The sequence below is a fragment of the Athene noctua genome, chromosome 1 (genome assembly GCF_965140245.1).
Source record: "Athene noctua chromosome 1, bAthNoc1.hap1.1, whole genome shotgun sequence".
NCBI lineage: Eukaryota > Metazoa > Chordata > Aves > Strigiformes > Strigidae > Athene > Athene noctua.
The window spans coordinates 194,472,724-194,497,194 of NC_134037.1; the positions used below are offsets into that span (position 1 = coordinate 194,472,724).

Below are 24,471 nucleotides of genomic sequence, written 5' to 3' on the forward strand. Positions count from 1 at the left end.
TGCTTTGCCTTTACCAGTGGTAATGCCGTAGCATCTGGCAGGTTGCTGATTGCATTTGGTCTGTGATGCTGTTTTTTCTCATTCTGAGTGGTGAAAGTCAGTGTTAATGACATGGATGCAGTAGCATAGATTTTCACACCCAGCCTCCACAAAGAGCCTGTACTTTTTCAGGAAGCATTTCCATTTGTTTGAAAAACTAGAACTGCTTAATTGTAGGGTGGCAGCAGGAGAGCTCTGCCGGCTGTGAATAAAGAGAGTGCCTGCATTTTAAAATACAGGCACTGCTTGCCACCAGCGTAGTACCTCATTAATCTCAAAATGCATATAGCTAAGGGAAGGGGTCAGGGACAGACGTGCCTGTAAACTTGAGGCATAAACAACTGCACCACATAGGCAGCAGACGAAGAGATGAGGGTGGAGGCGGGAGCGATTGAACCCTGATGTGCAAAGAGGGGAAGGGACCCTGAGGGACCAGTTTGCATGTGGCTTGCTTGGAATTGTAATCCTTGCTGGAAAAAATACAAAAATATGTGTTAAAGCTGAATCGCAGCTTTAGTCAATGGATCCTGGAGCTGCAGGAAGGAGGCTGACTGCTGGGCACTTCCTTGGCTGGTTTGGTGCTGCTGCAGCTTGTGCTGAGCCCTGACTCAGTGCATACCTCACTCTCCTTGATTCCTTCTGCCATTTCCCAGTTTGAGGCTGTCTCCCAGTCAGGAAGACAGTTGGTGGGAATGCCCCTGAGGGCTGTGGGATGGGATCCACCAGGTGCTGACCCATGTGGGGGATGCAGAGGCAGGACGTGGGCAGGAAGAGTTTGGAGGAGGTTTCAGCTGCTGAAGGAGGTTTCAGCAGCTGAAGGAGAGCCTGGGAGGGCAGCAGGACCTCTCCCAAGACAGACTCTGTGCCTGCCAGCATCGGTGGGCTCTTCTGTCTGGAGGAAGCAAAGGAGTAGCAAAGCAGCAAATATGAGCAAAGAGATGTGATGGTTCCTGAGGACTGCTGGGACCTCTGAAGTGTCCTTGACTGAAAAGGCAAAAGAAAGGAAAATGGAGATGCATGGTGGTTTCCAACCTCTCCATGGGCTACATCTGTTTTTGACATCTAGTCAGAGGCTTTTCAGAGTGCTCTAGCACCAGCAGCTCAGACCTCTTCCCTGTCATTACCTCCTCCTGGATGCTGCTCTGCTCCCCTCTAATACCCTCATGCTCCCTGGGTCAGGGTGAATGTACCCTGCCTTTTGCAAACTGCTCCCATGCCTGGTGGCCAGGGTGGTGTTTAGGTAGCGTTCCTCATCCTAGTGAGCAGTGACCTTTTTCAATACTCTGAGAAGGCACGTCACTGCTATAGATGCAGATCGCACCGAGATACAGACTTCTGTGCACTGGGCCCATGTGCTGCACTAGAAAAGGCTCGTTATGGGATCAGCCCAGATGATACATGCACTGGCACCAGTATAGTTGTATCTAGGGATTAATTGACTAAGGATTAAGGCTATTAAGCAATATAACCATGATAATCTTGTGTGAGTTTTGCTTTTCTTACTTCATTATTTTATTATGCTTAAGGATAACAAGTTTTACGTTGGGATTACAACATAGAAGTCTAATAAAGTGCATCATGCATTTGGTTTGATTTCTGTTCCATGTACTGTATCTGACCTGTCTCTGCACAGTTTGTGAGCTCAAGGACTGAAACACTATTACAAATAAATAGTTAACGAAATTTAAGAGTGATAATATATTAATAGATTTTAAAAACCTAGTCTCATGTATATACATATATTTATAACTAAAAAAATGTAATTGATTTTAAATACTAAGGTTTTGTGGACTCTTGGAAAGTGTTCCAGTGGCTGTTTGGACCTTTGTATAAAGAAATGGCCTACTGACTTTTCTCATCTGTATTTACTTGATCTTTAGGAGAAATCTGTGGAAACACAAGATTACTGTAAGTCCTCTAGTTTTAACATTCAGATGGAAAAGATTGTTGGGAAGCTGAGGACCAACCCTGTGCCTGTCCTTTTACAGGAGGGTTGCACCATAATCTGTTTATCCTAGTGGGAACCAAGCCCCTGCCCCTGCTTTTTTGCAACGTCCTTGTGATGAGCATCCTGCTACCAACTGCCCTACCAACAGCTAATATATCTTTGTAATACATAAACTTGGATACCACTTCGTGCCTCACTATTCCTCCAACATTAGCATGCCTTTTTGTTTGGAAACTGGTGCTCTAGAAAGCTCTCCATGGTCTGCCAGTCTCTCACTCTCTTGAACACTGCAATTTGGAGTCAGTATCACTGTGGGCATGAGATCATGAGATCTTTTAGGTTGTAGGCAGCTGAGACTCAACGAGCAGTTGTTAGACCTGCTTGAAACAAGATATTTGCTCGCATCGGTTCATCAGAATATGTGGAAAATCTGTCTAATAACTTGGATCTTTGGTTTTGTTTCTTCTAGGAGTGAACTTGTTAGTGGGCACTGAAAGTGGTCTGATGCTGCTAGACAGAAGTGGTCAGGGGAAGGTTTATCCGCTCATCAATCGAAGACGATTCCAGCAAATGGATGTACTTGAAGGGCTGAATGTCTTGGTGACAATTTCTGGTAAAGTTAATTGTTCAGCATGATTTTTTTCCCCCATCCAGCATGGTATGGCAGAAAGCTTTTCTTGGCATGCTGCGTGTTTTGGGGGAAGTCCTGACTTGGCTAAAGTCAGTGGGTTTTCCATCATTTCACCTCTCTGAGTCTACAGTGCTCTGCAAGTGAATCATTTTCCACACAACACTCTGTGCTTGCTTGTCCCTTTGTCCTTCATCCTGTGGGGTGGCCTTTAAAAATGCTGCATGGCTTTGGGGGAGACATCTGGCTTTGTTTGTTTGTGAGCTGTAAGTTAATACTTTGTGAAGTTTGTAAAAATGGCATTCTTTCCTTCTGTCATGATTACTTTCAACCTGGCCTCTTTCTATCCAAAACATGATTTGCTACTTGGTTTTAAAGGTATCTTGTGTGTTAAAATCTGTAGAATGAGAAATGCTCTTGAGAAGCAGGGAAGTAAGAGTGATGTTCGGTGAGTGTATGTGTGTTTGCTAGAGGGGAGTACGTTGTGTATGTGATGTGGAAATGACCAGCATGAGAAGGCAGATAGGGGCAGCTTTTGGCCTTGTGTCTCACTGAGTACAACTGCAGATGGCAAAGCAACGGGAGATGAAGGGTGGTGGTAGTTGTTGTGTTTGTTTTGTGTGTGCTGATGAAAAATGTGTGTTATGAAGCTTGAGGTTCCAGACTCTTTGGCTCCAGAGAGTTATTGCATAAGGTTACCCTGCTGTTAAGCAACTTGATGTGGTGCACTGTTAATCTTTCTTCACAGGTATCCTTCAGCCATTTAACTTCCTTTTGTTTTGGTCTGTTTGTGAAATCAGCCTTCACTCGCTTTGCCTGTGTGACAGGGAGAGGATGTTAAATGAGGTTTCTCACAACGGCCCCTGTGTCATTCAGAGCCACTCAAAATTTTGTTGAGGCTCCACAACCCCTCTGACTCCACTGGAGGAGCTCTCTGGCTCTCCCATCACTTGTGCAAAAAGGTCACATACCTAGACAGTTTAATGTGATTTAATGCATTAGTGGTGTCATGCTGCTGCAGGTCCAAAGAACCATGCCCATGCTGGTGTCATAAACACATGACTTAGTTTCTGTCTGAAACAACCGTATTTTATTGGCTTGTTGCTTTTGCTGTGTTCTCAGCCACAGCTATGCCGTGAAATCTTTAAAAAAAAGATGAATCAAGGAGGGTTTAAAAAACCACAACCTGCTGTGTGTCCTTCTGATGTCTAATGCTGTATGTTAAAATGCAAGCTGTTTGAAAAGCACCATTTGATAGAGTTTATTCTATAGTAGACCTTGTATACAAAAATATTGTATAATCCATTTTGTGTAAAATCTGTTGGTTTGAGGCATACCCTAAACAGATGACAAGTGTCTGTGATTCAGTCTTGTGTGTAATTGTTTTAGGTTTATTTACATTTGCATCAGTCAGGATTCTGACATCCTTTTCTTTGTTTCCTTCAAAACTATCGTTTCCTCTGTGGAGACACGCTACATTAACCCTTACGAAATTAGCTGATCTTTGGCTGGTTTATGCCTTCACCTCTGTCCCATCTCCTGCATTTTATGGGAGGTTGCTGGAGTATGAGGCAGGAAAGAGGCATCCCTGCCAACCGAGAGGCAGGGCTGGGGGAGTATACTGAGAGAAACTGTGATACTCTTATGGCCAGGCTTCCCCTTACATCCCTCTTTTGGTTTCTGGCACTGCAGTTCTCAATTTAAGGTGCCCTCATACTGGATTTCCCTTACTGGCTTTTTATTTGCTGTGAGTTGCTCCACCTCTCCAAGCAAACCAGGAATGCTGAAAAGAGGTCATGTTTCTGCAAGTGATCCATTTTGGCAGGCTGATTGTGGAGCTGCCTCTGAGCTTTGTCCCAGGACTGCGACTGCTTTGCTGGGAGCGTTATTCACCTCTCTGTGGTGCACTTGGCTATGTGTTCCCTTGACTTTTTCAGGAAGTGATGTCCTGACTGTGGTGAGGTTTGAAAGGTGTCACCACATTGTGTGAAGTAGTTGCAGTGCTTTAGGTTTTTGAAGGGATTGTCACCTAAAGTTGCTTTTAATATGCACTTTTGAGTCTGAAAACCTCAAAAGAAATCAATTATTCCCCCAATTTATATCTGAAATATAAAACTTTTTGAGAGCAAAGATTTTGATACTGAGATACAGAGCTGCTACAGCTGGCACAAAGAAAGCTTTGTGGGTCAAAGCAGAGTAGTTAACTGGTTCTTCAGTTCATACTGTTGGGAGAAAAAAAATGTACTTTCGGCTGCTCAGGTAATACAGTGAGAGTCACAGAAATGCTGGAGGAGAGAGCAGCGGTGTGCATACAGAGCACTCTTCACTTGTGGCTTCCTGAGGATTTTGCCAGCTCAACTGGCTGATGATGGCAGTCAGGAAAGTAGGAAGGAATGACAGAGTAGAACAACTGGTTGGAATCTGCCTGCTTGGTAATTAAAAAACACAGCAACAATAAAGCTGAAAACTCAATGTAGGAAAAGAGACTTTGCATTTGAAACAATGTCTGTGGGAGAATCAGAGCCGGGAGTTCTCCTAGAAGCCACTGGTTGATGAGTTCGTTGCCTGGAGCAGAGTTTCCTTATTTCATGACCATAACAATTACACGGGGGGGGGGGGGAACACGACCCAGATTTTTGAGACCTCTTTAAACTGACTGGTGAAGATTTATAAGCAGAAGGAGCTAATCCCCCCACTCCTGATATGAACGTTAAGAGCAGCATAACTTGTTGAAATACACACATAGCCATGTTTATGTAACTAACCAGTCCTGCTCTTTTCATGTCAGGCTGCTGAAAGACAGAGGAATTTCCTGTCTTGTGACTTTCCTTGTGGTCTAGACACTGAAACACAATGGGAACACACTTGAGATATTTCTCTGTTGTTGTTTTGAAAAATGTTTCTGGTTGGAGAGAAATACTCTGGTGCACATCATGTGAACAAAAAAAAAAAAAAAAAAAAATTAACCGCGTGCTGGGAAATTCCCGTGTGTGCTGTTTGTTCCGAATCTTGAAGTTTGACTAAGCTACTGGGAAGGCTAAAGCCATGGAAATATCTGAGAGAGAATTTGTCTCCTGGTGGACAGAGACTTGTGACTGTTTTAAAAACATTTGGTGCACTGTACTGACCTTGAGCCATCTGAGCTCTTCCTCTCCTGGAACTGCAGTGCATTCTGGTCTGGACTATGTTCCCTGTTTTTCAGTGTTTCTAAAAGGGCCCTTGTGGCTATTGTTTGCAGTATTTTCATGGGAGGACCTTTCCTTGGTCAGATGTGGGACTTCTGGGAATATTGTTTTCTGCTCTAGTCCCTTTTCCAAATCTTTAGAAAGCTATGGGAGTGGTGAGGCTTTATCCCTTTATGAAAAATGGCTTAATAAATACGAAGTCAGGCAATAAATCAAGGTGCTTGTTTACTGCCAAATTTGCTGTCACATTTGTAGTAGGGATAAACAAAGGACAATGCAGTGTTATTTCACATTTCATTTTGTGCCATCAGAGCAGAGGCTTTTAAAATTAGATGGCAGGTCCAGTGTTTGAAAAAGGGTCTCCAATTCCGCTTTAAACTCAGTGAACAGATTTTTGACTTTGCTTCCTCTTTTCCTCCAGTCCTTCCCCATCCAAGTAATCATAAAAGGATCTTTCAGATTGTGTGTCTTTGTAACAGAACGGCTTGTGGTGCTGGAGTCCATGGAGCAGCCTGTTTGCAAGCTGTGCTTACCCAGCCCCTGCAGCTGCCTTTCCTGAGGAGCCCAGCTCTTTTAGGAGATACCCCACTATTAGGGTAGGGTTTCTGTGCCAGCTCCAGGACCCCAGTGTGGAACTAGCTGGGCACACCAGGATGGTCTCAACGCTCAGGCTTCATGTCCTGCTGCAACTGGTATCCCCTGATGCCGTATGCCCGTGCCTGTCTCTGAAATGAGCAGCCAGCTGTGAACTGATCCATCAGCAGGCAGCGTGTGAAAACTTAAAAAACAAATTAAAGACATCAGTTAAACTAATGTATTTAATCTATAGCTGGATTTGGCTGGCAGGCTGCCAGGTGGACCATCCTGACAGGTCATGGCTTTCCACAGCATAGACCAGTACTGTGTCACTTGGCCAGCCCGGCACTGGCTGCAGTACGGGTCAGCTGTCTTCCTCTCAGCTCTGAGGCCTCAGTCACCCAGCTGCCTTATCATGGCTGGTGAAGCACTAGCATAAGCTACTCCACTGACAAGTTGGATTCCTGAGAGCATGTCCTGTTTCATTTCCTTGAGCAGAGACCTCATGGAGCCTTACTAGCAGAGCATGGATGATCTCTCTTCCTCGCCTCCAGCTTCATCTGTGGGACTGTAACGGCTTTGGGCAGCAAAGCATTGGAGGAGGAAAGGTGCACACTTTTGAGTATGTGCATTTAGGGCCACCTTCTCACTTGTTCAGCAAATGCTTTGTAGGCCATTAGTTGTTAAAGAATCACTGATAAAGTTTATCATGAACCTTGCTCTGCATTCAGAGGCCTTCTCTTATTGAGAGTTAAGAGTCTGCACTGTATTTTGATGACCATGGCAGATGCATTGTCTGTTGAAGATAGGGCAGCCTGGGAGAAAAAACACCTCTTGCAGTTTCTGTGTGCAGCCTGATAAGTATTACACCCCTTGCAGCACAAGGGAAGGGCTGCTGACAAAGCAGTTGTCAGCTTTTAGCAAGCAGATGAAGTTTGCATGGGCCATGTGAAATTCTCTCACTGCAGTTTTGATACTGTACATTTTTCCTTAGAACAGAACTGGTGTAAACTGGTTCAATAATTGAAGTTGTTGCAGTGTGCTTTTCTGCCAGGGGAATAATGAACAATCTTAATAAAATGTGACCAGTTTGTGTCTCCAAGGATCATGTAAGGGATGGAAATGTCCTGGTCACTAACTTGGATGAATTTGTAAAATACATTTCATTACCATATTCTTCCTCACTTTTGCTTCCTCCTTTCAGATGAGTCCTACTCTCTTCTGATAGCTGTATAGATAATTTTGGGCCTCAAATTCCATCCTGATGCTCTCCTATGGTTTTGTGTGAAAAAGAGCCGTTCTGCCTCAGCTATATATTTTTATTTTTATCTCAGTGCATGACTCTGGTGCTTTTGTTGTGGGAGTATAACCCTGTTCTAATGAAAGTTGTTTGTGTCCTAAGAATCAGACAACTGAAGAGCTGTTCCCTTGAGTTTGCCATTTTATGTTCATGTGGTATTACCAGGTGTCTGTCATTGATTATCGGAAAAGTGTGTGTTTGGGTGGAGTCTGGAGTAAAGCTGTTGTGGACGTAAAAACTGAGGAAGATCTCTGTTGTTGCAGCAATTTCTCCTTTGTTATTTTGGTTTGCTCTGCCAGGCTTTCTGTTTGCTTGGGCAGGATTTTTTGCACTTACCTTCCTATGGAGATAAACCAATCTTTTTCATTTTGTGGCCAGGCAAGAAGAACAAGTTGCGAGTTTACTATTTGTCCTGGTTAAGAAATAAAATCCTTCACAATGACCCTGAAGTAGAAAAGAAACAGGGCTGGACAACGGTGGGCGACTTGGAAGGCTGTGTGCACTATAAAGTTGGTGAGTAGGCCATGCAGTAATCAAATCGTCGGGATTAAAAGCTGGCTAAGAAAGGGAACTGCAGTGTGTGTAGCTGCTGGGTTTAATATTTGGCTTTATTTCTAGCTTTCTTCCCTGTCCCTCAGGGTGAATTTTTCTGGCAAAGTACCAGATTAGATGGTAAATTACTGAGTTAAACTGAATATGGGAGAGGTTTTCTGGTGGGATGCTGGGCTGTGAACTGGAGTGGGTGCAGATCCCCATCTGTCTCCTTCCCATAGTGGATGCAACTTCCAGGAGAGAGCTGGTACGGACCATGAGGGCTGCTAACATTTCGCCACCTCTGTTAGACCCTTTAGGTAACAGAGGGACTCGTGAACCAACAGCTGTACTCTTCACCAACAGGTTTCCCTGGTCTTTTACCGTGATGAAATCACATGCTGGAATGGAGTGAAAAAAGTCTTTCTCTTTAATGTATATTTTAGAGACTGGGGAAAAAAAAAAAGAAAAAAAGAAAAAAAGAAAAAAAAAAGAAAGATAGTGGGAGGAGAAAGTTAGTGCATGAGCTTTGAGGAGGCATCTGGGAACAGGAGCATATGCTTAACTTCAAGATGATTCGTTGATTCCCCTTAGATCACAAAATTTCCTAATGCCATCTCAGATCCACTGCAATACAGTTATGGGATGAAGTGTGTTTTCACTAGGCATGTGGCTTTTGAGTGGTTTTAAGTAATTTAAATGGATTTGACTGTAGGAACATCCACAGAAACTAGTGAAAGATGTAGCATTCAGTCAGCAGAGTATGCAGTGAACCTGCTGCCCTGCAGGTGGGGATATGAACCAAGAGCTCTTTCTCCTGCTTCTGTTTCATGATGCGTCTTAATGAGCACTGGATGTTGCCTTTGATTTGGTTGTCTCCTAAGAGCCAGCTTAGTTCCTTTCCAGCTATGTCAGTCAATGTGGAGCAGCAGCAATTGGGACTGAGCTCAGTCTCCTCATGTCATGCGTGTGCTCTTGGAAAAGCCCAAGGGGTTGTAATCAATAACCATGGCAGTCACTTACTGCTGAACCAGGAACTTGACCCCGAAAACAATTAATAATGTACTTCTCTGGTATCATACCCCAGGGTGTCAGCAGCATAATGAAGTGGCCTGTTAACAATACATTAACAGCTATTGAAAGGAGGCTTTCCAGCAGGAAAGCTTCTGAAACAAAGAGCATTTTCTTCCAGATGAAGAGGGGTTTGTTACCCTGGGCTGCAGCCTGGCACTGAACTTCCCTCTGAACCATAGATGTACAGTAGACTTCTTCAGGTAGTGAGAGGCCTCTTTGACAGCTGTGCTTCAGTTCCCAAGAAGGATGAGCTCTGCCAATAGTTGGGTTCGCAGTCTGGAGGCTGCCACTGAGGCAGCTGGCACTGATCGCTTCCTTGTCTCTTCAATGCAACAGGGGTCTTGGACGTCAGGGTGAAGTGGTATTTATGGATCTCGGTTGCTTCAGGCAACTCTTGGCTCCTCTAAATGATAAATTGCTCTTTTGAAACTTAAGATTTGGGTAAATTCCCAGATAGCACTCAGAGCAAAGAATGAGGATTATCAAAGGTCCCCTTTCACAGAGAAGGTGGTTTTGTTCAACACCCCCCTCTTCCCCAAGAAAAAATTCCAAGAAGTCTGGTAAGCTAGACAAGACTGAACAAAAGCTCTGTTTTTTAGTCAGTACAGCTGTGGAGGTTGAGAGACTTTTTTTTGTCTGTTGAAAAAGTGTCAAGTCCTTTAACACTTATAGTTCAGTAGTCTTGCTTTCCTGCAGAGTAAAAAGAGGGCAAGTAGTAGCTTTGTCTCCCTCTCCACCATGAGACAGCATCTGCAGGCTTGTACAGGAGTAAGATGGGCATTAAAATAATATTTATTAAAGAAGCGTATTTATCACAAGTGAGAGATTTTCACTCCTGCCATGTTTCAAAATGATTTTTGGTTGGGACATATAATGGCAGAAAGTGAAGGTGCATGGAATTACTCATTGTTTTTGAAAAGTGTCATATTCCCCTAAAAGGTGGGGTAAAGAGGTTGCAGAAACCTCCAGAGGTTTCTCAGTGTCATCTAAATGATACTTTTTTTTTTTTCTTCCCCTAAAAAGAGTGCTGGAAACAGGTTAACAAACCCCAATATTTGGAAGTCCCCATGATCTGTTCTTTCTCAAATCCAGATGACAGCAGGAAATGCAGATCCAGCAACATTTCTGGAATGGCCATTAGACTTTAACCATCCCCTCCTGAGAACAGCGGCAGTGAACAGAGCTTTTTCTGATAGTTAATTTAGCCAGCTCTTTGAATGTGGCAACAAAGATATATTCAAGCATTTGTGGATCAGCTATGTAATGAAACTTTCTTTCTTACAAATTCTGTGGACTTTTTTTTTCAAATGAGTTATCTCAAACTTTAGGAACAAAGGAAAGTGATCTGCTATCAAACGTCTTAATTTTGAAATGGACTTGTTTCTTAACTTTTTATTTCAGTTTCTTTTTTTTCCTACTTTCTTCTGGGGAATTTTGTAATCAGCTCAAAATACCACTGCCAGTGCTGTGACTGCAACTGCCAATACACTCTGCCACAGTCATATCCTTCTTTTATTGGAAATATCCCTGTCTGAAGACTGATTTTCTTGTCTTGATGAGTAAGCACTATCTAATGTGGAGAAAAGATAAGTGTAAATAAGTGTGTACCAAGTAGGTAATTCAAAACATGGTTACAGGTTCAGTTATTGATAAGAGTAATGATTTTTGTGTCATAAATGTGTCAAAATACTTTACATGGAATTAGTAATCCTAAAATGCAGCGTTACTGAAAACCTCCATATATATGTAAGTGTGGCGGAATATTGTCATTTTCTGCTTTCCTGAAGTAGCTTGAATGACTTTGGAATTGATTATTGATTTTTTTTTTTTTTTTAATTTCAGTAAAATATGAAAGAATCAAGTTCTTGGTAATTGCATTGAAGAGTTCTGTGGAAGTCTATGCATGGGCACCAAAGCCATACCATAAATTTATGGCCTTTAAGGTAACAGTACATTTCAGCCGTAAGTAGGATTTTTCTCATAGCCACTTACAGTTACCCATTTTACAAAAATGTTCTAACATTTTATCATAGCCGTATTACAAGTTCTTTGGTAAATCTGTCATGAACTTTGTATAATATTTTAATTAGAAGTCTTTTTAGCTCTAAGAGGCAGTACACTTAAAGTTTAAATTGTAACTGAGCATAAACTGATAATCAGAGTGACACAATATCACAACTGTATGTTTCATCTCCCCGTAAATGAAATATGAGGCAGCAAAGAAATGAACTGAGTCTAAACATCTTCATCTGAGCAGAACAAGTCATTAAGTGATACTCAGCATTGTTATTTTTTTTAAACACTCCAAGAGTGAAGTTAGCTGTCTTGCTATAATTACCAGACTGATTTACAGACAGTTACTGTCAGTTGTGCAGATTGAAGTAAACACTATGAGAGTGTCAAATTGCTCTGAACTTTGGGGGAAACATTCTTACTAAAAACCAAACAGATCAACTAAAGTAAACCCCACAGAAAACATCTTACAGTATTATGTGATTGAAATGTAACAGGTTGCAGAGTAATCTCTCCTTTTCCATGAGAGACATGTTAGCCTAACTGGTCTGATGGATGGGGGCCAGAGGGACGTGGGAGAAATAAACACATAATACGTGCATTAGAGCATGTTTTTATAAAAGTCACTGTGCTTCTAAGCAGTAGAATAAATCTCACTGATGGTTGTCTCACAGTCGTTTGGAGAATTGGTACATAAGCCATTGCTGGTGGATCTAACCGTAGAAGAGGGTCAGAGACTAAAAGTGATCTATGGCTCCTGCGCTGGCTTCCATGCCGTTGATGTGGATTCAGGATCAGTCTATGATATTTATCTACCAACACATGTAAGAACTGCGTCTGGGGTCGGGTTTTTTTCTTTCTTTCTGGCTCCCTCCCCTTCTGCCCGCTTTCTCTCCCCTTTCCTTTCCTCAGATTACCAGTATGTCAGGCTGTCCCTGTGGATCACTGCCAGATGCCAGCCACCCTCCAATTGGGTGGAGGGGTCTGAGCAAATGCAGCCACCTGTGCTTAGGGGCTTATGCCTCGCTCTCTGTCCTCTCCTCGTGGTCAATATGTGTCCATGGTTGAGAGCTGCCCACTCAGCTCTGACGTGGGCCGACATGACTGTTTCAGAGATAGCAGCTAAACGGCTGAGTGCATTGCAAATGCCCAGCAGAGGTGGAGGGAAGGTAGCAGTGCAAATGGCATGACAGCCCACTGGTGAGATTGAACAGGGTTGGCAAAGGCCAGGTGGTCTTAGGTACCAAGGTTTCCTGTTCATTGTACACAGAGGTGTCAGATGGGTCTCCAGTGTGTGATGCACCTCCCCAAGCACTATTCACTACAGTGCTGCATCTGGGCTGCTTGCCCCTTTGAGCCCAGGGAAAGAAATAGGTGCTCCTACAGAGAAGTTAATCTTTCCTGGTTTTGGATGAGAGGATTTGTGCCCCAAGGGTTTTCAAGTCTTTGTTGCCATTGTATAGCACTTCTAGCTCAGGGGGAGCAGAGCTAGTGCTTCTAAAGTGAGTGAATCCCCGATCTGCTGTCAGCCAAAATCAAAAATCACCCAGTCCTTTCTCCCAGCAGAGGCTCTGGGGCATTAAAACAAAAGGTGTCCTCCTCTCTTCTGATTCTGTAGATCCAGAGCAGTATCCAACCTCACGCAATCATCATTCTCCCAAACACGGATGGGATGGAGCTACTGGTCTGCTACGAGGATGAAGGAGTTTATGTTAACACATACGGAAGGATAACTAAGGATGTGGTTCTGCAGTGGGGAGAAATGCCAACTTCAGTTGGTAAGTGCCTCTGGCAAATCATATACAGCGGGCTGTTAGGGAGCATGAGTATGTGCACGTGGGCAGAAAGAAGGTGCATTGGGTTTGCCTTCAGATTCAGAATCAACGATGCTGTAGTATTCCTGGAAAACAACTGCACAAAGTGGAGAGTTATCATATGGGTCTGTTTTGTGTTGAGTTTTTAAGAACAAAATCCAAACAAGCAAGTTGTGGAGTTCAGGAGTGAAAAACTCACCAGGCCCTCTGTGGGCTGCTGCAGAATTTTTTCCAGACAGCCACAGAGTTGTGGAAACCTTTCAGTATAAAGACATGTAAGGTGGCAGGTGGGCAAGACATGATTATGGACAATTCTATATAGATAATAGTCTGTATCTGATTTGATATATTTACTTTAATTCACCTGCAAATTGCTCACCTACCCTAGCATGATAATTCTCCCACATCTCTCCAGGTCAAAATAAGGTAGTTTTGAGAGTGGGAGCAATGAGTGTAGTAAAATGGGGCATGAATTTGTTACAGAGACAAGTACACACCAGGATCCTTCTTACTGCCTGTGCTGCCCTGTTTCAGTGCTGAGTATAGCATGGGCTGTGGTCACACCTTCCTTTTGTTGGGGAGGCCTATTGCATTTTATGTGGTTTGGAATGGACGCATGTGTTGGGAGGTGGCTGCTGATAGCTGTTCAAGCAACATGAACAATAACGGAGGAGGACATTTGAAGAAGTTTCATGAACAGCATGTTCACTCCTGTGGTGATTAACTCTTGACGAGATCTAAAAGCAAGCAGAATTTATTAGCTGGCAAATTGCAGAGCCTTCTGGGTCTGGAGTGCCTGTGAAGTAAATGACACTGAGGCAGCTGACACCATCTGAACATCTCATCTGACAATTTTTAGAAGCTATTTGGCCCAGTTACCACGAGTGACATATTTAAATAACTTTTCAGCATGATGGTATATGCAGTGTTATAGGTATACATTATACTGTAGTTGATAATATGATTTAATTTCACCGAAAATAATATGAAAAATTTTATAAACGGAAAATACTGCAAATTAAATATTTTTTAATTTTGCTTGCTAAGAGCTATTGTTCTTCTTATTTTTCTGTTAAGTATGTATGCAAATCAGAGGCAACAGCTTATTCTTCATTAAGTTCCCATATGTTATTTTTGGCAGTGTTCCTAAGACTATCCATCAAATTGCTTTTTGAATATACCTTTTCATAATGCTGGTGACTTTCCTCTTTTATTTGATTTTTTTACTGCTATCAAGAACAGATTTTTTTCCTCATGCTACTACTAATCTGTTTTCCCCCAGTGACACTTTAAGGAAAAATGCCTGATTTTTCGATTTGTGCACAAAGGAAAGCAGTATGACAAATAATAGTATTTCCACTTGAAGAGCTTAATATGAACCTCTTTTAAGATATACAGAATGCTTTTCAGACCAATTGGCTTTCTCAAGGAGATAATTTTTTTGAAGTTATTACTCCTGCTAAAGGAGGCTAGTTCATTTTTTTCTAGTTTTCTCTTTCCCTCTCTTTCTGTTTTTGGTGACAAGCTCCTTCAAGGAGGAGACATAAGACACAGTGTTGGTGACATTCTGGAGTGGACAGGTTTAGTCTGTTTAAACCTTGGGTTCTGCTTTCCCCTTGTCAACACCTAATTAGCCTGTCTCTTTGCCAAACTTGGGAGAAAAAGCCTGTGTAAAAACTCAATGTTCCTTCCATTTAATTGAAGGTTGTAAAGTTCCCTTTGTGTCGTGAATGCTCAGGGAAAAAGTATATAACTAACATAGAAAACCCACGGGGAAATTTTTTTTAAAAAGAAGGTATTTTTAGGCATCATGAAGGTGCTGAGGACAGAAATAGCACTCTGAACATGTGCATAGTTGTAATATGCACATGCAGGTAATTTTTAACTAGAGTGCGTCAGTGTATTCCTCTGCTTTTTCAGTTCCTCCGCGCTGCCTTCTATCTGTCCTAATGGGGCGTGTGCTGTGTTTTCTTTCCAAAGCGTACATCCGATCCAACCAGATTATGGGTTGGGGAGAAAAAGCTATCGAAATACGATCAGTGGAAACTGGACACTTGGACGGTGTGTTCATGCACAAAAGGGCACAAAGACTGAAGTTCTTATGTGAACGCAATGACAAGGTATAATTTCCCCCGGCACAGTTTGTTGTCAAGATGATAAACATGCATCTGGGTACTTGGGTTGGGTTGACTCTGACCAGCACCTACCTAGCCTCTCACTCACTCTCCCATGGGATGGGGAGATAATAGAAGGAAACCAAAACCACTCCTAGATCAAGATAAAGTTCAAGAAGGACAGCAAAAGCTGCACATGCAAGCCAGGCAAAATAAGGAGCTAATTCACAACCTCCCGCTGACACTTCCCAGAAAGCAGTGCTTCAGCATGCTTAACACTTGCTTGGGAAGACAGATGTCATCACCACAATGTCCCCCCCGTCCTCTCCCTTTCTCTGAGCTTTTATTGCTGAGCATGATGTTATGTGTTACGAGATATCTCTTTGGTCAGCTTGGGTCGGCTGTCTCCCAGCATTGTCCCCTCCCAGCCTCTTTCCCATCCCCAGCCCACTGGCCTGTGAGGGGTTCCAAAAGGAGACCTTGATGCTGCGCAGGCGTTGCTCAGCAGTAGGCGAAACACTGGTGTGTTAACAACATTGTTTAACCACATATGCAAAGCCCAGCACCATACGGGCTGCTAGGAAGAACGTCAACTCCATCCTCACCAGACCCAGCACAGCACTGCAATTGCACTGTACATATCAGGGACAGTGAAGGCAAATTAGAGTCACTCTGTCCTACCTGTTGAATTTACCAATGTCTTCTCTTCCCAGGTTTTCTTTGCCTCCGTACGGTCAGGTGGAAGCAGTCAAGTCTATTTCATGACCCTTGGCAGGACTTCTCTTCTGAGCTGGTAGAAGCAGTGAGATTTGGTGAGGAATTGCTGACATCAGAGTCTGAGATCTTCATAACTTGGAATTATTTTCAACTGGAGTACAGACCTGCACTAATGCAGCACTCTGTGTAAATGTGTGTGCAGGAATCACTGGTGTTAGGTTTCTTTTTGTTTTTCAACTGAGGCTGCGATGCAGCTGGTGCTGTAAAGATACTGCCATCAGGTGCTACAATGTCTTTGAGATTTGGGATCACACTAGAAAGCTACAGGTCTTCTTTTCCCTTCAGCTCCAGGATTCCTAGGCTTTGAAGGACTCTGTTAGTGTTAAAACAGAGAGGGGGGAAAAAAAGGAAAAAAAAACCCACAGACTTAACATGAACATGTTGTTGAGTGGACAAGGGACAGGCAAGAGAAGGTGAGAAGTGGTGTAGAGAGTCAGACTGGCTGAAACAGAGGGCAGATCTAGTCTAGTAATGTTAACAATGTATTTAATTGACATTTCTTTTTTGTAATGTGACAATATGTGGACAAAGAGGAAGGTGCAGGTTTTAAGAAGTTAATATTTATAAAATGTGAAAGACACAGTGACTAGGATAACTTCTTCTTGGGGTCAGGGAGGGTGGGAAGGGGCTTGGGGTGGAATTCTTGGGTTTTTTTGTTTCTGCAGTTTTATTTTGGCCTGGCCAATAACTTTAGTCATTTTCTGTGTACCAGGTATTGCCTGAAACATGTGCAGATGATAAAAAAAAAAAAAAAAGAAAAAAAAAGAAAAAAAAGGAAAAAAAAATTCATTTTCTATAATGATTCTGTGTTAGGCCAGAACTTGGTTATGTCACAGTATTAGCACTGCCTCAGTTAAAGGTTTAATTTTTGTTTAAACCTAGAAGTGCAACAACAGTTTTACCACAGTCTGCACTCGCAGAACTAAAGAAAAAAAAAAAGAAAAAAAAAAGAAAAAAAAAGAAATAAAATCCAAACTACATATGTTTATTTTTTGTGCCTACCTCATTGTTTTTAAAGCATAAAATAAAAGAGGTGGTTTAGTTTATACGTTTTTAGATGAAAACCATTAATGTCTAATTTAATCTTAATACCAAAACTACCAGATTGAAAGGTTTCTGACTGTTATTGCATAGCAAGTTTCAGCAGGAGGAGGAGACAGTGGTCCGTTGGGGCAATAGTGGTAGCGGTATGGCAGTGAGACACTGATTAATGTAATTTGCTTACAAAATTTGGTGAAGCAAGCATTTTTCTAAACCAGTTTCATCCTTAATAGAAGTCTGAATTTAGCCTAAAACCAGAGGTTTCACACTTCTAACATGTGGGCTTAGTAACAGGCAGGTAAAAATAACTAGGCTAGTTCTATAAACTGTTAAATGTTGTAGGAAACATTTTTGGGGCGGTGATGTTTTTCTTTTTTAAGAATGCAATGCACTAAAACTCTTTTAAGAATGTAGTTAATACTGCTTATTCATAAAAACAGCGTATACCTGTGTTTAGATGTAAGATCCCAGCTCTGGCTTTTTTCTTTCTTTTTTTTAAGTCAGTTTTATTTTATGAATAAGTTCTGACATTTGTAATAAATGTCTTGAGAGTAATAATTTGTTTAATGGCTACATGTTCATTACTTGAGAAACCTTGAGTGTATAATAATCTGTTGGTGTTGTAATAATGCACAGTGTCACGATTCAGCCATTTTCCTTTTTGTTTTCACTTTTTTTTTTTTTTTAAATACCTTTGGTGGGGTACTTTGTTGACAGCTGCCTTAAGCTGTTCATTCAGTGAACAGGCTCTCAGTGTTTCATGGGCTTTGTCTTCTGCTGCGGTTAACTTTCCTTCATGGCATGACAGGTAGGGCTTTTTAAACACGTATTCTTCAATTCAGTCAAGCCAATGGCTCGAGTGACTGGTCACACAATCAATTACGAGCCAAGAGCACCACGTGTGCAAAGCTCAGACTCAACAGACCCTTCTTTTGGTGTCAAATCTGACTGCTGTAAATCCTTCAACCCCGATCAGCGTTGCTGCTGAAGACTCCTTTGAACATTGTAGACAGTTGAAAAGAGAGCGGTAAATGCGTACCGCCAGCGCACGCATGTGCACACACACCCCACACACACCCCTCCCCCCAAAAGAATCAAAACTCAAGAAAGCCTTACATTTTCTGGCGGAGGAATACCTAGAACTAATTTTTTTTAATTGTATGACTTTTGGATAGCGGTGAAGGTGAAGGTGAAGGATGCGTTCTTTTCAGGCCCGGTGGGGTCAGCCAGAAGAATGATCAACCTTTTGTACTATAATGAACTAAAGGGGACTCAGAAACACAACGTGATGGTAGACATATGGGTGTAATCACACAGCTGCCCTGTAGCGTAGTTTGACGAAGCTGATTCAATCGAATGTCAGTCTGCGGGATTTAAATCTTCCAGCGCTATGTGGTCAAAAATTAATCTAGTCCTTGAAAGCTGATGCTATTCACCTAGAGGAAGATTCTTCAGTACTGTAGGGATGCCCAGGTCATGGATACGTGCTGTTGAAGTTTTGAGGCTCCGGGGAGAGGGGGAAATCTCCCTCCTTCGGTGGGGCTGCCTGCCTGGCAGCTTCTGCCTCCATGGAAGTGCCAACGTGGCAAGGTAAAAACAGTATTACAAAACCACTACGTACACCAACATTGAACTCTTCAAACAGTGCTTTTGTAAGCAAAGAAGAAAAGAAAAGCTCCTAGGTTTAGTTTTAAGCTTTAATAAGTAATAATTTTCTGTATCTTTTAAGTCAAAGTAACCCTAACTTGTATGACTGCAGTGTTTTTATTTTTTATCTTATGCACATGTTATGTTGGAGAAAATGTTTACAAAAATGGTTTTGTTACACTAATGTGCATCACATATTTATGGTTTATTTGAAAGTGATTTTTTTGTGGGTTTTTTAGTTTTTCATAGTAGTAGTAGTACACTTTTTGTGATTTATAACCCCAAACTCTGCTGATTATAAAGATGCTAAACAATAATACAAAATGACAAACTGCATTAAAATTACTAATCGTAGAGCTGCAAAGCAGACTGGTGACAAGTAAAACACTCAGCCTTTTTTTTGCAGTGCTATCTAACTTGTCTTCTGTGTATTATGGAAATTACTGTTTTTTCCCCGTTTTTCCTTAAATAAAGTCAAATTGACACCTACTGTATGTGGAAAGTATTTTGAATATCTGCTGGCTGCAGAAATCAAGCTGCATGTTGCCTAGTTGCATGTATCATAAGAGCAAAAGCCTTATTGTCAAATCTCATAATTTTAGAGACTTTGACAATGAATGTGGGCTTTTGAGGGCTTTTTTGTTGTTGTCCTTTTTTTTTTCTTTAAAGCCCTATCTCCTGGTGCAGTTGCTCTTTTGAGAATTACAGTTTTCTTTTTAAAGGAAAAAAGTGACAAGCTTAGAAACACTAGTGAGCACCCGAAAGAAGAAGTTGCACAAAGGAGAACCTGGGTGCGTTGTGAACGTGCTCTCCCACCAGACCACTTTCGGGCACGTGATTTTTGCGATCTGGCATTACTTATTGCCAAGAGAGCGTGATGAACAGGAGTCCTGAGACAGATTCTTGCATGACATAAAAGCACAACTCCAAAAAAAAGTCGGGCTTTCCAAGTCATAAGCTGTCTCTACTGAGCAGGTTTGATGTAAAGCCACTGTTTTCACTCCTTGTTGCTTTCTGGCCTTTGCCCATGTTTTTCCACCGTGGGTTGTGTCTGTTTTCTGAAGTGGAGATAAGCAGTAGACGTTTCCTTCCGACTAGGCTGGTCTCTGCAAGAGGAGGAGGAAGTCTGTGTTCTGGGCTCCTGCCTTTCCTCGCACTTTCATCTGCAGAAGGCATGGAATGTGGTATAAGTTGAAAAATGTTTCAGGGTTTCACTTGTTTCCTAGGGACAAAGGTATCTGAAATCTTTGAGCCCCACAGCTTTTCCGCTTCTGCAAGTGTAGATACTGGCTGAGCTTAAAAAACCGACAGGACCAACCAACCGCTGGTCAGGCTCCTGCCAGCTCCACTCCAGTTACTGCTCCAGAGCTGCTGATTTTCTTCAGTCATTCTTGACCTGTTGAAGACTTCCCTCAGTTAAACATACTTAGCATAGTCAAGCACCTAAGCTGCTTGTGAAGACAGATACGAGCTGTTGCTTGCTACAGTATGCAGTAAGTAACTGAAAGCAGCACCCCTAGGCATGAGCTTCACAGTGGGCGCTGGCAGAGGCAGTTGAGAACATGCAAAACCCTCATGCTCCTGTGAAGAAAGACACAACTGCAGTGATTTACAGGAAGAAGGAAATAACTGAGAGCATTGGAAATGGAGCAGCAGATCTCATTCCTGTAGTAAGTACACAGGACAGAAGAGAACAAACAGTGCAGCAAAAGAACATGTGTGTCTTCAAAGTTAACAACTGCAGTAGTAAAACCAGAGAAAAAAATGATCAAACATCAAAAGGAGCGTTTGAAGGAATTTTTTTACAAAGCTTTTAAATATGCAAACTAAATGTTAGCAATGAAAAGTGCAGAACACTTGCCCATGAGATTAAGGTTAAAATTGTGCAAATTCAAAAAGACAGAAGAGACAGCCCTTTTTGGTGGATTGCTTTGCTGAAAGACACGTGCCAGAGCATTTGGGTTGTACAGGACCTTAAATGAAAGGCGGGGGGAAAGGGTTTTGTGGGCCGCCGCTTTTTGTGCGGAGAGATCGTTAATTCTTCTGCTTGTGTGTATATCATGGTCTGGGATGAGGACTGTAATACTGCTAAAAAGAGACTGAAGTTGTTGGAGAAACAACTTCAAATGCAAGAAAAGAGCCTGTGACGGAGAGGGGACTTGGCACCGTGTGTTCAACATGAGACTCTGCTGTATCAAAATGGTCTGGTAACACCTGGTGTAAGTGCATTTCCACCTCAGCATCCAGTGCCCTGTTACCCACCTGTGAGCTCCAGCATCTCAGCCCAAAGCTGTTTCTTTTTCCAGCATCACTGAAGAAATACCAGCAGTGAGCTGTGCAGTGTTGCTTGAGTGGTATTCTGCAAGTACTTCTCACAGCTGGCCTGGTTCACTTGCTGCTGGCTCTTACTTTGCCCTTAAATCCCAAGCATTCCAGCAGGGAAGCAATCCTGGGAATATAACTGTGAGAAGACTGCTTTTGCCGCATGAGGAACATGCTTTACGTCCAGGATTTCAGCTGCATATGAGGGGTGTCCCTTGCCTGCTGGGCTATTTTGGTGCCTGTAAGGGACGCAAGTTCAAAGGGCCATGTGCGCTCAGCAGCTGTAAAAATGTTGGCTGCAGCTCTCTTCCAGTATGTGCAAACGCACTGCTAAGCTCCAGCATCTATCTCTTGGCCTATTTCCAACCTGTTAAAGGTGGGAAGGCTGGTAACAACTGTCTTCTTTCGAAGATCTCCTTTCTTAGGAGTTTTTTTTAATACATTGCAGTGTTGGTGCTGATCTAGGGGGGTGTGGAAACACAGAGTCAGATGCCAGTATTGCTGTGTGGACTGCTGGGGAGGTTACTGGAGAGAAGGAGAGAGGAAAGTGTTCTGTTGTTTAAGAAAATAAATCCCTGACTCAATAAAAGAATGCCTATTTCAGCTGAGGAAATGACACTTTTTTTTCCCCTTTGTTCACTTATATCAGGAAATTCACTTTAATGTTTCATTCTCAGGCTCTTGTTCTATGGGGTAAATATGTAGCATGGAAAAGTCAGATTAATTTGTTCCAACTGCTGTACACAGTTCAAATTTTACTTGCTCTCTGTGTGAAATTTTTATTGCACAAGCTCTTATTTATCATTCACTGTAATTTGTCCATTTAAAAGGCATTACCACACTTCTATTTTATTTTAATATTTCCATCTCCTAAGCAATTTTGCCCATGCCACATTAGCCATGGAAAAAACTCTTTTCTGTCTATGAAACAACTGTTGGAGTGAAGGGATTGTAAAATACTGTTTGTCTCTTGTCACAGGGAGATGACAGACAATTTTCAGTAGAGTCCTGTCTGTATAGTTAGTAAGACTCTAGTCTTATGATCAGCCAAAGCTGAAAGACAGAAGAAAGTAAATGATGTATTTAGTAGCATTTAGTGAGTCAGAGAGATAGAATGTGTTTAGTAGCTTTTAGGGAGTCAGAGAGATAGTTAGAAAACAGATTTTTAAAAACAGTTTTAAGGTTGAGATCTTTCACCTCAGCTGTTAAACCATCTTAGCCCTTTGGGGTACTGGTCTCTCCCTTGGTGTTTCCTGAAGGTCATGGAGTGTAACCCACAGGGTTGCTTTCCTGGGCCAGATATTGATACTGACTTTGGCAATTGAGACAGAAAGCCCTTAGCAAGTCTAGATGTGTGAGAAAGCAAAGCATAGAGGGAATTCAGGTTTTACATTTTGTTGCAGTGATTTCCAAATTTTTCACCAATGCTAAGCATACACATGCATGTAGATGGTGTAGAGCATGCTTACGTGCAACAGGGAAGCATCCTGGCTTTTGGCAACCCTGTATCTCCTGTGGCTGGAGCCACAAGGAAGAAAGTGGACCTGGGTCCTTCTAGAAAAGCCTTGTAAAGAGCCTTAACCCCCACTGCAGGCTTAAGCATTTGTTTAACTTCAAACATAACGCAGGCATAATCTAACCTCCATTCTCCCAAGCACTTTGTTGTGTCCTAACCTCCACCTGATGCTTAAATGTAGTCCTAAATCTGAAGGCAGACTTCCTAGCAATGGATCCTACCATGGTGCAAATCAATTCTACCATGGTGCAGACTGCACAGAGCAGCTGGCAGAGCCAGACTTGTTTGCACATACAGAAGCTGTACCCTAAGAACTGACTTGGTGGGCTTCATTAAGTCCTAAACCTACCCCAGTCAAATCACAAGAACTTCTGGAAAATTCATATGGAAATTTTCTCAATGTTTCAGTAATGAAATTAACTGAAAGATAAGAAGAGAGCACAAACTGACATGGAATGTTAAAATGCAAAGTATGTAATTATAGACTCACAGTTGTAATGATTCTAATGGATATCAGAGACAAGTATAAAAGGAGAATAAATTCTTTCAGGGCATAAAGAATCAGTTATGGGTAATTAAGCTGCAATTATCATTACTGTGCTGCTATGATAGGGTTTTTTTAAACTAATTTTTGCAAAATGGAATAATGCAAGTTAAGCATGAATTCTTCTATTATCTGCCATTCAGACAAAAACATTTTTCTAGTGCTTTTCAAAATGTGCCAGTGGGACAGATCTCAGTTTTACACTAGTGAAAACACTAGGGATTTTATGAAGTGATTTACTTCACATCACACAGCTGTTCAGTGGCATCATTTAACTCATGAAAACATGAAGTGCATAAATCCATGCCTGCTGCCAATCACGTAAGCCAGCAATCAGGTTTTTCACATGCTTTAGATGAAGTGATTTGGTAAATTGGTAATCCAGGGCTCTTAATGCAGAGCAAGAGGGACAGGGCTTAGAGTGGCCAACAGTGTTCTTGGTTTAATCCACAGTCCTGAGATGGCTGAACCTGGAAATCAGCTGTTGGAAAGTTTCAGTTTACAATATTGAGACAGTCATTGATGTCACCTTGCCTTTTAAAAGGGCCCTCATAAAATGTGTCAGGTGAGCAGCTGATCCATGAGCAGGCGTGGTATGTGAAGGACCAGTAGTTCTGCTCATGAAATCAGAGACCAGAGATGGCAGTGGCATTACAAATGATGAGCCAGAAAGGCAGCAGACCACCTTCTCTCCGTCTCTTTAATGTCTTAAGCCACTGAAGACTTTGCAGCTGGAAAGTAACTCCTTACTGGTACCAGTGTACAAACTTAGATGTTAGAAGTAACAACACAAACTTCAGACAGAGGTTAATTTTGCCTGTATTGCATGGTATCCCACACGAAGGAGCAAGGAAATTAATTCTAGGTTTGCTCCTAGCACTTTCTCTCTACAGGTGACCCAAGGCAGTTAGGGGTGTTTGCAGAGGGATTACTCCAGGTCCCTAAAGCCTGGATGCCTTTTGGTATCCTGGCTGGCTTCCAGCTGCTACTGCAGAAATGTTGGGGTTCCCAGAGTGATGGGGGTGTCTCAGATGCCTTGGGCATCTGGAAGGGAACTGCATGCTTGGGTTTAGGTACCTAAATCCCATCAGCGGTTTTAACACCTTTGTCATGATGCTAAACTCCTCAGTGCAAGGCTTGTCATCTCTTGCGTGTGTTTGTGTGCTGCCTTGTGTAACTCTAGCCAGTTGATGCTGTAATACAAACCTTTAGAAAAAAAAATATTTTCTGGAAAAAAATGTGGAAAAATTGGAAAATACCACAGTTTAATGTTCCTAACTTAACCCTGACACCTCTTACTACTGCTCAATGTTTAATTACATTTATAGACTTTTCTTGAAGCGTTATACTCACTCTACAACAGATGGTCCTCATGGGAGGGATAAGTGTTCAAAAAACTCTC

General features: G+C 42.2%; 1 protein-coding gene across 31 annotated transcripts in view; it reads left to right on the plus strand.

Moving 5' to 3' along the window:
- Positions 1–19,177, plus strand: part of MAP4K4 (mitogen-activated protein kinase kinase kinase kinase 4) — a 170,244-nt gene extending 151,067 nt beyond the window's left edge. For 27 of the 31 annotated variants that reach the window (XM_074908911.1, XM_074908939.1, XM_074909043.1 and 24 more), the window contains 7 exons: positions 2,457–2,600; positions 8,055–8,189; positions 11,124–11,224; positions 11,969–12,118; positions 12,913–13,072; positions 15,089–15,228; positions 15,936–19,177. In XM_074908911.1, the coding sequence (XP_074765012.1) occupies positions 2,457–2,600; positions 8,055–8,189; positions 11,124–11,224; positions 11,969–12,118; positions 12,913–13,072; positions 15,089–15,228; positions 15,936–16,019 (914 nt within the window). In that variant the 3' untranslated portion in view covers positions 16,020–19,177. Of the gene's footprint in view, positions 1–2,456; positions 2,601–8,054; positions 8,190–11,123; positions 11,225–11,968; positions 12,137–12,912; positions 13,073–15,088; positions 15,229–15,935 lie in introns of all 31 variants that reach the window. The other 4 variants (XM_074909071.1, XM_074909167.1, XM_074909098.1 and 1 more) reach the window with 1 other exon arrangement.
- The last annotated feature ends 5,294 nt before the right edge of the window (positions 19,178–24,471 follow it).